The 13,945-nt window shown below is 34.9% G+C and overlaps 1 protein-coding gene across 1 annotated transcript; it reads left to right on the plus strand.

Moving 5' to 3' along the window:
* Window positions 1-3,391: 3,391 nt before the first annotated feature.
* LOC121265856 (indole-3-acetic acid-induced protein ARG7-like) lies at window positions 3,392-3,724 on the plus strand. Its single transcript, XM_041169528.1, has one exon. The coding sequence runs from the start codon at window positions 3,392-3,394 to the stop codon at window positions 3,722-3,724; it is 333 nt and encodes a 110-aa protein (XP_041025462.1).
* The last annotated feature ends 10,221 nt before the right edge of the window (window positions 3,725-13,945 follow it).

Genomic DNA, 13,945 nt, shown 5'->3' on the forward strand with positions numbered 1-13,945 from the left:
GAGATAAATAATTTGGACTGTTACAGGTATGCAAATCTCGTTTGTTTTTTTAGAAAAATTGGGCAAATCCGAAACTCGCTTGAAAAAATTCATTTTTTAATAATGAATTTTACTATTTTTTTTAAAGAGTAATACTATATACAGTCATAGAGTGCACAAATGACATGCAGTCGTTTTGAAAAAAAGTAATGTCTATTATTAAAAAATTAATTTTTTTTCATATAGATCTTATATTTATTCATTTTTTTCAAAGTGATTGCGTGATACTTAGGTATTCACGATTGCAACTATCACTTCTCTTTTTTAAATGATTGTACGAAACTTATTACTCTTTCCTAATTATTGTCTTCAAAAGGGTGTCCTGCACACACACACTCGTACTGTTTTGAACTTTCCCAGTAACTTACTAAAAGGAATATGCCCTAACCCTTTTTATACAGATTTATAGCAGCATGTATTCCAACTTGTTCTGTTGCATAACCAGAAGTTAATTCCAGTAGCAATTGATGTTCTGTTGCATAACCAGAAGTTAATTCCAGTAGAAATTGATGTTGTACTCGTAAAAGAAAACAAAATGTTGTGCAAGTCTTTTATAACCAATGTATGTTTGTTTTGGTTGGATTTGTGTTCATCCCAAATCAAACGTCTTACACATATTTTGTAGTTTGAATCTAGCTATATGCTATAATTTTCTGCACTTTGTACAAGATGGAGTGTACATTCATCAACAACCCAAAGAAGTGATCACTTGTCTAGAATATCAACCGGCTCTATCGCTTAGTCTCTTTCGGTGTCTACACAACTGCTGGCAGCTAACACAAATGATGTGTGGCATGTGTCCAACTGGGCAACTCTTTTCTCCTTCAACCAACCGAGTACAGCACAGCTTTCATGTCTTCAGGGGATGAATCCATGTGCTGTCTCTTAATCATCTTCTGAGCAAAACATAACTTCAACAACGAACCCACCAAGAAATACAAGAATCCTCATCATAACTATCATCCTCTTCATCCTGCTCTTCTCATTGATCTCACAACCTACTAACTCTTGTACTTATTGAAAGACACTTTGGCAACATCTGCTCAAGCAGGATTCATTCGGAAAAACTGAAGAAACAAAAGAGTAATGTTACTCATCATTTTAATTTTCATCATCTCATGATGTAATATTAGATGATTGAAGACTTTTTATTATATTTCACTTGTGAGCCAATCATTTAATGCCACATCATGGGATGATGAGAGGATAATGAAAAAATAGATGATGAGTATATTTTTTTATCAAGAATATTGGAAAACCAAGGATTAGTGTTCTTATAATACCAGATTTGGAGTCACTATTTCACATTTTTGCTTCTCTATGTTCCATATATATAACATCCATGTAAATCAAAGAAAAGTTGATTTCCCATAGTGACAAAAACCTAAGGGTTAATTATACGTTACTCTTTTAAACTTTTATTCAATTCATAATGTACCTTCGAAACTAATGATTGCATCAAAGTGGACCATCGAACTTTCAAAACTTCTCAATCCTCCCTTACGTCTACAGCAACGTCAAATCTAATGGAAATCCAATGTAATTTTCATTTAATTTATTATCATTGACTATATAAAATATAAAATAATATATACTATCAATTAATAATAAATCATTAATCATTAACCATATATAAAATTATTTTATAGTACCTAAGTTGCAAGCAAATATAAATAATCTATATACACAATAAAATTATTTGATATTTATTAACCATATATAAATTAATAAAAAAATTATTTAATAATTTATGATTTATTATTAATTGATAGCATATATTATTTTATATTATCAATGATAATAAATTAGATAAAAATTATATCTTTACAGTGAATGTTATACGCATGAGCAGCACGTGTAGTGAATTTTTATTAGATTTAACGCTGTTAGTAGACGTAATTGGGGGATTGAAAAGTTTTAAAAATTTGAAGGTCCATTTTAATACAATTATTAATTTCGAAAGTACATTGTGAGTTGAGTAAAAGTTCGAGAGAATAAAATATAATTAATCCCAAACCTAAAATGTCCTTTGGTCGGTGGCATAACAGAGGAAAAGGAACATAACTGCAATGTCGCAACCATCGAGGATCAAGCATTCTTTTCTAGGATTTAAAGATGTGGCTTCCAATCTTTTCTCTGCAATACAAGATTTTTTTTTTTTTTTTTCCTTTCATTTCCTTCCCTTTTGCTCTGCATAACCCATCTCCTGTATGCATGGCCAGAGTAGTGCAGAGATACGCAAAACTCATCACGAATCCATCTGCAGGAAAACGGGAAACGGCAATACCAAGAACTGTGTTGTACGTACGGACAGTACACAGCTTTTAGATCTTGTAAATTTAAAATTAATTCAAGATGAAACCATAAATATTGTAACCTTTGCATAATCAATTTAAAAAAAAGTAAATAAATAAAAGTACTGAAAGAATGTCAAAGGACCGAGAAATTAAACCACTTATATTTATAGCCCTAATGGCACATTAAACTCATTTTTTAAAAATAATAAAATAAAATAAAAATGCGCAAGGACAGAGACATGAACAGAACAACAAAAATAAACATTGATTTTGGTGTTTATGTTTCAGTCCATGCGCTTAGTGGTGCTCAGATCGCCATCTTTAGGAATCCAAAATAAACAGGTAAATAAACCGGTTTGTCTCATATATATATGCATAAGAATAGTAAAAATTTTCATGGGTCTTAACGCTTTGAAGCCAAGATCTCTTTGTCTCTTATCTGTATCTGAAGAAAGTGATATATTCAACAATATCCATAAACTATGTATTAGAAATGAGTGGGATCGCACTGCCCAAGAAGCTTATCCCATCCCTATTCATATCTTATCTTTTTGCATTCTCTCTCAACTTTGTGGGGTCGTCTTACGTACTTTGAGAACTTCGAAAGATCACTGATCCGGCACAATCGATCCTGAATTAAGAGATAGAAAGGAAAAGAAAGAAAACTAATTTAATAACTTCGATTCATGCTATATATGCATGTTCGTACAGTTTCGTATCAATGTAGCCATACCGTATAATATAATGATCAGTAAATGGTACTACAGCAGGGCAAAAGGCAGCAACTATATATATATATATCACTTACGGTATGCCCTTGAAAAATGCCACTACTCGTTTGCAGCTGCTTGCATCTTAGCTACCTATCATCTCAACCATTTAATGCTCCGAAGTAGTGGTTTCTTCTTCCATTCCAAACTTTAATAAACCTTACACTTTCTTACTGCCACCCCCACATCTCTGTCTCTCTCTCTCAGCTGTGTGTGTGTTCTATGTTAATGAAGATTGTGATGAAGGGAAAAATCTCGAGGGCATGCATGAACAAGTGGAGAAAGATGGGGAGTAGAGTTATACTTTGTGCTGCGTGTGAGTACTGCTGTAAATGGGCATTGTGGCCTAGTGCAAATGAAGAAAAATACATTCCAAAAGATGTCCCAAAGGGTCACTTAGTGGTCTATGTTGGAGAGAACTCCAAGAGGTTTGTGATCAAAGTCACCATTCTCAATCACCCACTTTTCAAGGCATTGTTGGACCAAGCACGGGATGAATATGATTTCACTAGTACTGACTCAAAACTCTGCATCCCTTGCGACGAGAACCTTTTCATCAATGTTGTTCGCTGCGCTAGCTCTCCTGCTCATGATCGGAGGATCCCTCTGTGTCTTTAACGTACAATGCAAACCCGGCCGGGGAGGGAACGGACTTTGAGATAATTTTATGGATTGATTCATGAGGTTTAATCAAGTGTGAACAGAATGCGGATGATATCATGTAGCCATGATATGTATACTATATGTGTAGAATTGTGACATAATTATCCTGATCTATCTCTTAATTACTAATGTAATTCAGTTTTCTGGGATCAGTAAATGATTTTAGGTTCTAGAATTGTGATAGATATCATTCTCTCATAACCCTTTTTTTTTTTTAGTAATTCTACGTATAATTATGAAGTATGTAAATGTCGCATAATCGCTTTGAAAAAAAATATGATTTACTATTAAAAAATTAATTTTTTTTATATAAGTCTTATGTTTTATTTATTCTTTTAAAATAATTATATTGGTTGCATAATCCACCATTACAAATAGATATGCCCTAACATTTTGGACTGAAAAATTATATATGCAGATTTAGGATATACGAGTTGGTGCAAATGTAAGCCGTTTTATAAACGATAGTGCTAGGTTTACTATCTTCTAAGCTTCTATCACCCGTTTATTATTCTCTTTAATTTTTTTTTAACTTTATTATTATTATTATTATTATTATTATTTAATAGTCAAGAAAGTGACTATTAGTAAAATTATATATTTTTAAAATTTTTTCTTAATGATTAAGGATGTTAAAAAAAATACTTAAAAGAAAATAATAAAAAATCTAAATAGGAGTAGTAAACATGTGCTAGGAGGTATTAAGTCTATCATTATCATTTAAAAAATTGAGATCCACATATAACTAAAATTATTTAAATGGTATTAAACCAAGCTTGCACACGCTAGATTTTGTGTGATAGCCAGAACTGTAAACACCTACTGTGTAGGTTAATTAATATTCTCATAATTAGAATTTATGCAAATATTTATATAAAGATATACTAAAAGGTCAATATTTGATAATAGTTAAATTATATTCTTTTGCAAATGAAGATAGCACCTTGCCTTCCAAGGTGCTCTCTTGGGTTGTGAGCACTTATCTCCCGAGATGCTCACTTTGGTTGCAAGCACTTTCACCGTGATGCTCGCCTAGAGAACAAGTATTTTGCCTTCCGTGGTGCTCGCCTAGGATACGAGTACTCTACATGCTATGATGCTCATTTGGGATATAGCATTTTCTTCCCTTTAGGGGTGGGCAGTGGAGCCTCGCACCCCACTTCCCCACCCCATTCGCCCGACCCCGCCTCGCCCTGCCCTGCCCGCACTCCAGGAGACCTGTGGAGGCGGGGGACGGAGAGGGCTAAGCCCCGCTCCGCTTTTCCCCTGCCCCACTTAATATATATATAATTAAAATTATATCTATATATATATATATAAACCCCAAAAGTAAGTGAAACGGCACTTTTTTGTCCATGACAAAACGGCACCGTTTCACTTTTAGTTAAGTTCTCTCAGCTTCCTTCACAAAGACTCGAACTCTCTTCTCTCTCAGACTCACACTCTCTCTGTCTCTCACACTCTCGCGCTCTCTTAGTCTCTCTATCTCTCTCGCTTGATCTATTCTCTCTCTCGCATGATTGCACAAGCACCACCGAGACTCCAATCACTCCACTATCGTTTGAACTTGTTATTTTGAAACTTCGCAATCACCGCCACTCAAAGGTAAGACATCCGAAACGCTAGATTTTATTTTTTCATTTTTGGATTGGAGATTGGAGGAAGGATGGGTTGAATTGGAGATGGAGGATGGGAATGATTGTGAATTTGTGTGTTGTGGATTGATTTGTGCATGTGTTTGAAATTTATCTCTTTTCTCTGTTTGTTTGTTTTTTTTTTTTTTATTTTGTTTTGTAATTTGTATTTTACTATTTCTAGGTGTTCGGATTTGGAACCCTAAATCAATTTATGGTTTCAATTCGAAACCCTAAATTGGTTTAGGGGTTCAATCTGAAACCCTAAATTGATTTAGGGGTTTCGATTGAAACTAGGGTGGGCAGCGTGGGCCCGCCCCCTGCTACCCCTCCCCTGTCCGCCCCGCCCCACATGGGCAGGTTGGCTACCCCGCACTGCCCATGCGGGGGTGGGCTGACCCCAGCAGGGCCCCGCCCCGCACCATCCCAAAAATAATAAAAAAAATTATTTTTTATATTTATATAAATATATATTGTATATAAATATATACAGTTTTTATTTGTTAAAAACTTGAATTCAAATTAATGGACTTGACAGCAAGTCCAAAAAAATATAAACTAATTAGAGTTGTATTTTAGATTGCCTTGACCTCCTAGGCCAACCTTTATATAGGAGGTCAAGGCAATCTAAAATACAATTCTAATTAGTTTATATTTTTTTGAATAAAATTTATAATTATATTATATAATAATTTGGGTCTAAAAAAATTTTAGACCTAAAAAAAATTATAGATGCAGTGAATCACTGGATTGAGCGGGGGGCGGGGTGGGGTGCGGTTTCAACCCCACCCCCCGCTACCGGGGCGGGGTGCGGGGTTGAAACCGCACCCCCAGCATGGTGTGGGGCGGGGGTCGTTGAAACCCCTGACATTTCAATTTAGGGGTTTCAATCGAAACCCCTAAATCAATTTAGGGTTTCAGATTGAACCCCAAAATTGATTTAGAAATTTCAATTTAGGGGTTTCAATTGCAACCCCTAAATCAATTTATTTAGGGGTTTCGGGTTCAATCCGAAACCCTAAATTCAGTTAGGGGTTTCAATTGAAACCCATGAAATTTCAATTTAATTGAAACCCCTAAATCAATTTATTTAAGGGTAACAAAGAAGTGCAAATTGACATGGACTAAGACTCTCGCACATAATCCAACACTAGTCCGTCAATCTACGGAGGTGGTTTTAGAGTTAGACAATTATTTGTCAAGAGATCTTGTTCAAGATGATGATGGTTTTGACATATTAGGATGGTGGAATGCAACATCAAAAAAATATCTCATCCTTTCTGAGATTGCCGTTGTATGTTGGTGATTCCTATTAGCACCGTTGCCTCAGAGTTTGCCTTTAGTACTGGAGAGTGCATATTGGATCCTTTCCGTAGTTCATTGTCTCCTACAACTATGGAGGCATTGATATGCACACAGAGTTGGACGATGGAAAATGATATTTATGTTCCGGATGTTTTAGATTTTAAAGAGATCGACGAAGAGGGTGGTGATCAGTCTGGATTTGGACCATATGGTAATTGTTGTTTTTATTTTATTATTTTGAATTATTTATATTCATTTTAATTTTATCAGTATTAATTTTAGTATTGATTGTTGTAGCAACACATGAGACGACTCAGACGATGTCTACCTCCACTGCAATATGAATATGGGCTCAAGTCTCAAAAGACTACCCATCTGGGCCACCCCAAATATCACAGTCAAAGACCCAAACAGCTCAGCTCTATTTTTAGATTTTTAATTTTTAATTTCTTAGAATATTGAAATTTGAATCAGTTGTACGTATTACAAATAAAAAAGTGTCCAAAGGACATTGTATCAACATTACAAAATTACAAATCAAATGCATAATCACCACACTCCCAGGGTGGGGGACGGGGATGGGGACGGGGACGAAACTCGCCACCTCACCCATGTAGGGGCGGGGGGCGGGGAGCACCCCTACTTCCCTTGTTTGCTTGCTAAGGTGGCAAGTTTCATGCTTTTTGACAGTGCTCATAATATGTAACAACCCGCTAGAAATTCAATGGTGGAATTTCTATTGGCTTTAGGAATCTTGTGAAAAACCCATTAGTTTTCATGAATCAATCAATCACATAGGTTTTAGCCTGTCAACATAGTTAGTGTTATCACTCACTTTGGTGCTAGAAGTGTGATTCTAATTATTTGAGCTAGTTATAAGTGTTAGAATGCATTATGGTCTGCATCAGTAGACTCAGTTGATTATTTAAGATTTTATGACATAATAAGTCTATTTTCATATTTTCGGACGAAACGCCTGTTCGAAACTGTGAAATTACTTTTATGGGTACTTTAAGGTTGAATTTCAGTAAATGATTTTCAATATAAGTTAATATGAATATTTAAGAATTTTCAGTGCTAAGTTTATTATTCACTTTTATGGAGTCAATAGCAACATTGATAAAAGCACCAAGTGCAGTGTTTTCAAAATCACAGTGTGAAATGTCTAAATTAGATTAGAGAAGTTTTATTTGAACACTTGATAAGATCTTAGCCATTAATAGTGAATAGTATTAGACACTTGGCACCATGAGGAACGTTTGATAGATTTGAATGAATCAAGGTGTGAGATCATGCCACCTAAGCAAAAACCCTAATCCATCCGACCATTCAAATTTTGCCAAACCAAAGAGGATTTTCACCCTAGTGAAATCATATATGGTTGGAATCCAACTAAGAACACAAAGCATGGTGGAAACCGAAATCCTAAACGGTTTTATCCAAAACATAAAGTTAACCTCCAAAACCTAACTGAATCAGCTTTTAGCATTGTGTTTAATCACTTGATTAAATTATTTCCATATGCTATTAATCCTTCAAATTTATGTTAGAACATCATTATCCAACCTTGTTATCTTTGGATAATTGATTAGGCCAAAAGAAATTGGATTTGGGCTTGATAGCAATCTAAACCATCTTAAAACCCAAAATTGAAGCCCATTCAGTTGAAGCCCATTAAAGCCCACAAATTTGGCCACATTAGCATTACTTCTTGGCTAAGTTTTTGTACCCCACATGCCTAACCAAATCTGTTCAAGAGGGCCTAGAAGGTTCTTGAAGTAAAAGGCTAAAGGGTCACCCCACTCTTTCACTTCTACACTCCACCAAGAAAAATATCTTGAGCTGATTTTTGTATAATGTATGGGAAGAAAAGGCCAACACTCAAGCTTTATTTCAGTACTATCCCTTTCCATAGCTTGTGTAAGAGGCTTTTCAGTCCACTTCCCACGAAAAACACTTTTCCTTGATAGAACATAAAAGACACTCCCGGATAGCTTTTGTAAGTATTTTCTCACAAAGTTCCCATCATGGAAGTTTTTCCTTTTTGAGTCTAGTTCTCGTGGATACCTTATTTGATCCATTTAGAGATCATTTGATTGGTAAAAAGTTGTTTAAACCCTAGAAATGTCATTCTAGGTGATAAACTGGTGAGTGTGTTATATTTTGGAGTTTTTGACCAAGCTAATGAATAGATCTTGGTCCGAAATTTTTATGGAGTACTGTTAACATATGTATATGATTATTGGTTGAGAATTTATTGCATGACTAAAATTCTTGGTGAAAGATTTTCTTAGATATAGAAACTTAGAAACTGGAAGAGGAAAAACAGTTTCTGTTATGACAAAGTTTAAATCTTTTATGGTTTAATCTTATTCTAATAGCTTTGATAGTTTTATTTGAGGATCCTAAGCCTCTTATATACATGTTATAATGTTGTTTTGAAGATATTTGATATTAGTTTCAAAGATATGAAATTTTATGCAAGGAGATATTTGGTTAGGCCAAAGTGATGATGTTATTGGCTAAATTCATGTTTTGGTTGATTTTTAACCTTGTAATCTTGAGTTTAAAACTTAGATATGTTTTAGGATACATTTTTAAACCATGTGATATTTTTTTTTTAATATTACATCTTTTTAAATCTTGGATCAAGAGGTTGATCAAAACAAGTTGGAAACAAAAATCTATTTTGAACTTAGAAGAAAAACCGAAGTTCAAGTATGATTTTAGTGATTTTGATGACCTTTATTCATGATTCAAAACATGATTATTCTTAAGAATATGTTATGAGTATATTAGAAGAAAATTTTTGGTTTAATCATGAGTTTTTAAAATTTGAAAGAATTGCAACAAAAATCAACGGAAATAGCCTATGTAAGTTTCAGCCCTTATAGAGTTTTAATGGTTGTGTTTAGTTTTAAATTTTTCTGAATTGATATTTGAGCTTATAACAAAATTTACATGAGGTATGCAAATTTTGGTGATTTTTTGAGTTAGGATGTAAAATCCTTAAAGTTAGGGGTAAAATGGTCATTTTCCCACATGTAGAGGGTAAAATGGTCATTTTACTCTAAGTTAATACTTTTTCATATTTCTAATTGTTAGTGATTAGTTCTAATTTTTAAAAATCACTATTTTCAGTTTCTCGTGATCGCACTTGAGTTTTATATAGAAATGCGAATATTGAGGTAAGTTAGTTTTTAACTTACTATCAGTTTAATGTATATGAGTGATAAGTAAAGGAACTACAGTGTATGTATGTATGTTATCATATGTGTCATTACACAGAATTTATTCTGTCATGAATTATTCATCTGTTATACAAGATATTCTGTCACGTATTGCTATACATTGCAAGTATGTAATGTTAAGTTAAGTATGCCATGTGTTACATATATGTCCTGTCATGTAATATTCACTGTTGCAAGTATGTCATGTTAAGTATGTTGTTTGTTACATGTTATGTCATGTTACGGAATGTTACGGAATGTTTCTATCTCAAGTAAATCATATCTTTTGAGTTACGTTCAAGTCAGTTATGCAGCCGAGATCGTCCTCAAGCTTCGGACTGGCGATGAACATGGAGAGGTCGGTTGCACCAGCGGTTGCATCTTTTTTAAGCCTTGCATCGACAACAGAACATGCGATAGAATTAATGTCATGTGTGAGAGATGCATGGGGATGTTGGGAGAGATGGTGAGAGATGTTGAACCTAGGGTAGAGGATGTGAAGGCTTGGAAGAGGGAGAGTGGGGACAAGTCAGAGGGCAAGTGGGTGTTGGTGTGGTTGGAAAGAGAGAAGTCGAGCCAATTCTGAGGAAAAGAATCAATGTCTTTGATGAGCATGAAAGAGATGTGTGGGAGGGTGTATGGGTTTGGGGTTTTCTGTCTTTGGAAATAGCAAAAAATGACTTCTTTTAACTCCTAGAGAGAGATTACGGGGAGAGGTAGGGAGGCTTAAGACCCTTGTGGGGAGGTAAACGGGTAAGGAAACGGGTTGAGGAATGACACAGATATATAGGTAGAAGAAAGAGATGACTACGAAGGAAAAGAGATAACTTGAGGTCCAGAAGCACCAGATTAGGTGCACCACCCAACCCCATTTCCTTTTCACTTTACTTTCTCTTTCTTTGAAATTTTCCTTGTTTCTTTATTTCCAAAGTTTTGGTTCTTCGTTTAACACCTAAGAAAGTGAAAGAAATTGTGAGAAAGTGAAGATCAAAGTTCCTTTTTCTGATTGAAAGTTGTGTTGCTGTTATCTTTTTTTTTTTTTTGTCACAAATAGTGAATCTGTGTTCCTTCCACTTCTCGTTAAACATATGGTGCGCAAATGCAAATGGGTATTTCTCCAGTTTCAGTTTTATAATTTTCTCCAAAAACATGTACCATTTTAGTGCAAGTTTTGGTTTTTGAGGCAACAATGATACTCTGAGATGATTTCCCATTTTAAGAAATAATGTTCAAAATATTTTGGATAATGATAGCAGTACAGCTAGTTTACCATCAGTTTACTACTTGCAAATAAAAAATACATTTTAAAATTATAAAATAATTTTTATAGTACTGTTTTGTCATTTTTTATTTTTTTATTATTTTTTTTAACTTAACTTTCGAATTCCATTTCATCAAACAGTTTGTTGGCCATCAGCCATTACAAGAGACAAAATGTTTGGGATTACATAATCAATATCAAGCATTTCCCAATCCAATGAGGCTGCTTCTTGAGCCAAGTAATGTGCCACCTTATTTGCTTCTCTTTTGACATGTTGAACTTACTAGTTTGTTTTCTTCAAGGCAGCCTTAGCATCCTCCACCAAGCAACTCAGCATCCCATTGTGATCCTTACCTTGTCTCATAGCATTAACAACCTGACTTGAGTCCCCCTCTAAGATGACTTGTTTCAGTTCCAACTCCATACACAACAATGCAGCAATTACTAAGCCCCTTACTTCTGCAGTAGATGGTTGAGAACAAAAATAAAGTGATTGCCTTAGAGTGAATAGAACATCCCCTTCATTGTCTTGGATCACCACTCCAATACCAATTCTATTATCAGCTTCTCTGACTGCTACATCCCAGTTTATTTTTAACCAATCTGAAGGAGGAGCTTTCCATGATGTTCTAACATGTTTCTGTTATGGTCTTTGTGGGACTCGTTCCAATAGTTGTGCTTGAATGAACTCTTGTTGTGTCTGTTGGGATCTAGTGAATACACTTGCTGGTGATAAAAGATCCCCTTCAAAAACCAAAAGGTTTCTCCTAAGCCACAATGCCCTTGCTATTTCTGCAAAAAAACGTATTTCCTCCTTGCCAATTTTGTTATACATAGAGAGAAACATAGAGCCAAAATCCTCCTCTGTTCTTACTGCTTTCTGAATTTTTATCTTTCCAAAATTCCATACATCCTGTGCAGATGGACAAGACCATAGAATATGAGTTGGGGTTTCACACGATCTTTGACAAATGGGACAAAGTGAATCTGCAGTGACCTTCCTCTTGAACAGGTTCTATTTAGTAGATAATGCATCATCACAAGCTCTCCAAATAAACACTTTTAACAGAATTCTTTGTTTGCAAATTCCATACCAATTTCCACAGTTTGCTTTGATCCTCTATTGATGAGCACTCCCCCATACTACATCTTTGCTATTGATTATGCAGATGGTATGCACTTATGACTGAAAAGTCCCCATTTGATGTGCATTTCTACACTATCTTATCCTCAGTAGAACACTGTGAGACAGGTATATTCAAAATTTGTTCAACTTCTTCCTAACAAAACGTATTTCTGAGCAATTGTGTATTCCACCTTCCACTGGACTGATCTATCAAATCTGCCACCTTTGCATTTTCTGGTAAAGCTTGTATTGGTGATTGAATATTACTTAGTCCAGATCTTGGGATCCACTTATCTTTCCACACATTAATATGTTCCTCATTTCTCACTCTTCACATACTTCCTTCCTTTACTAGATCAATAGTTGAATGTATGCTCCTCCAAGCAAAAGAGGGTCTTGAACCTATCTTAGCCTGTAAAATTGAAGAATTGGGGAAATAAATGGCTTTCAAAATCCTAGCTGCCAGAGATGATGGAGACTTAAGAATTCTCCAAACTTGTTTTGCTAGAAGAGCTAAGTTGAAACTAACCAGATTTCTGAAACCCATTCCCCCATCTGTTTTGCTCAGGCTCAAACTACTCCAATTTTTCCAATGAATCTTCAACTGGTTCTCTTGAACTCCCCACCAGAAATTTGCCATTAAAGCATTGAGCTTGCTGCACAAAGTTTTTGGTAAAGAGAACACACACATAATATATGTTGGGATAGCTTGAACAACTGCCTTGATCAAAATCTCTTTGCCACCCTGTGAAAGAAACTTATTTTTCCAGTTTTCTAATCTTCTGTTGACCCTTTCCACTATACCATGAAATTCCCTTACTTTTGATCTTCCAATTAGGGATGGCAAACTCAAGTATTTTTCCAGGTTAGAAGAAGCTCTTAAACCTACTATAGTCATGATATAGACTCTAGTAATTTGCTTGGTGTTTTTGCTAAAGAATAGTGAGGTTTTCTCTCTATTTAATAGCTGTCCAGATGCCTGCTCACAGCCATGGAGGATTTGATTTATTACAACCCATTCTTGCATAGAAGCCTTGCAAAATAGTAGACTATCATCGGCAAAGAAAACATGGTTCATTTTTATTTTTCCTCTAGCTATTGGTACTCCTGAAATAAGCCCCATATGTTCTGCTTGGTATAACTTAGCTGTCAAAGCCTCAACACAGATAATAAAAAGAAATGGGGATAAAGGACAGCCTTGTCTTTACCCTCAAAGGGTTTAAACACTTCTTGAGCCTCTCCATTGATTAAAACTGAGAAAGTAAAAGAAGAAATACATCTTTGAATCAAATCAATCCATTTTGTATTAAACCCCATCTTGAGCATTGCCTCCTTAAGAAAACACCACTCAACTCTATCATAAACCTTGCTCATATCTAGTTTCAATGTCATATAACCAGTTTATCCATGCAATTTTGTTTTCATTGTATGAAGAGTCTCATATGCTGCCAATATGTTGTCTGTAATTAACCTTCCTGGGACAAAAGCATACTGATTTTGAGAAATAATTGCAAGCAAAATATCCTTCATACGATTGGCCAACATCTTTGTAATAATCTTGTAAAGCACATTACAAAGGCTTATGGGTCTGTATTCTGTGATACTCTTTGGACTGTTATG

Source organism: Juglans microcarpa x Juglans regia, chromosome 5D, assembly GCF_004785595.1.
Source record: "Juglans microcarpa x Juglans regia isolate MS1-56 chromosome 5D, Jm3101_v1.0, whole genome shotgun sequence".
NCBI classification, from domain to species: Eukaryota; Viridiplantae; Streptophyta; class Magnoliopsida; order Fagales; family Juglandaceae; genus Juglans; species Juglans microcarpa x Juglans regia.

Coding starts and splice junctions, on each gene's coding strand:
- LOC121265856 (XM_041169528.1), top strand. CDS start 3,392: ATGGGGAGTAGAGTTATACTTTGTGCTGCGTGTGAGTACTGCTGTAAA.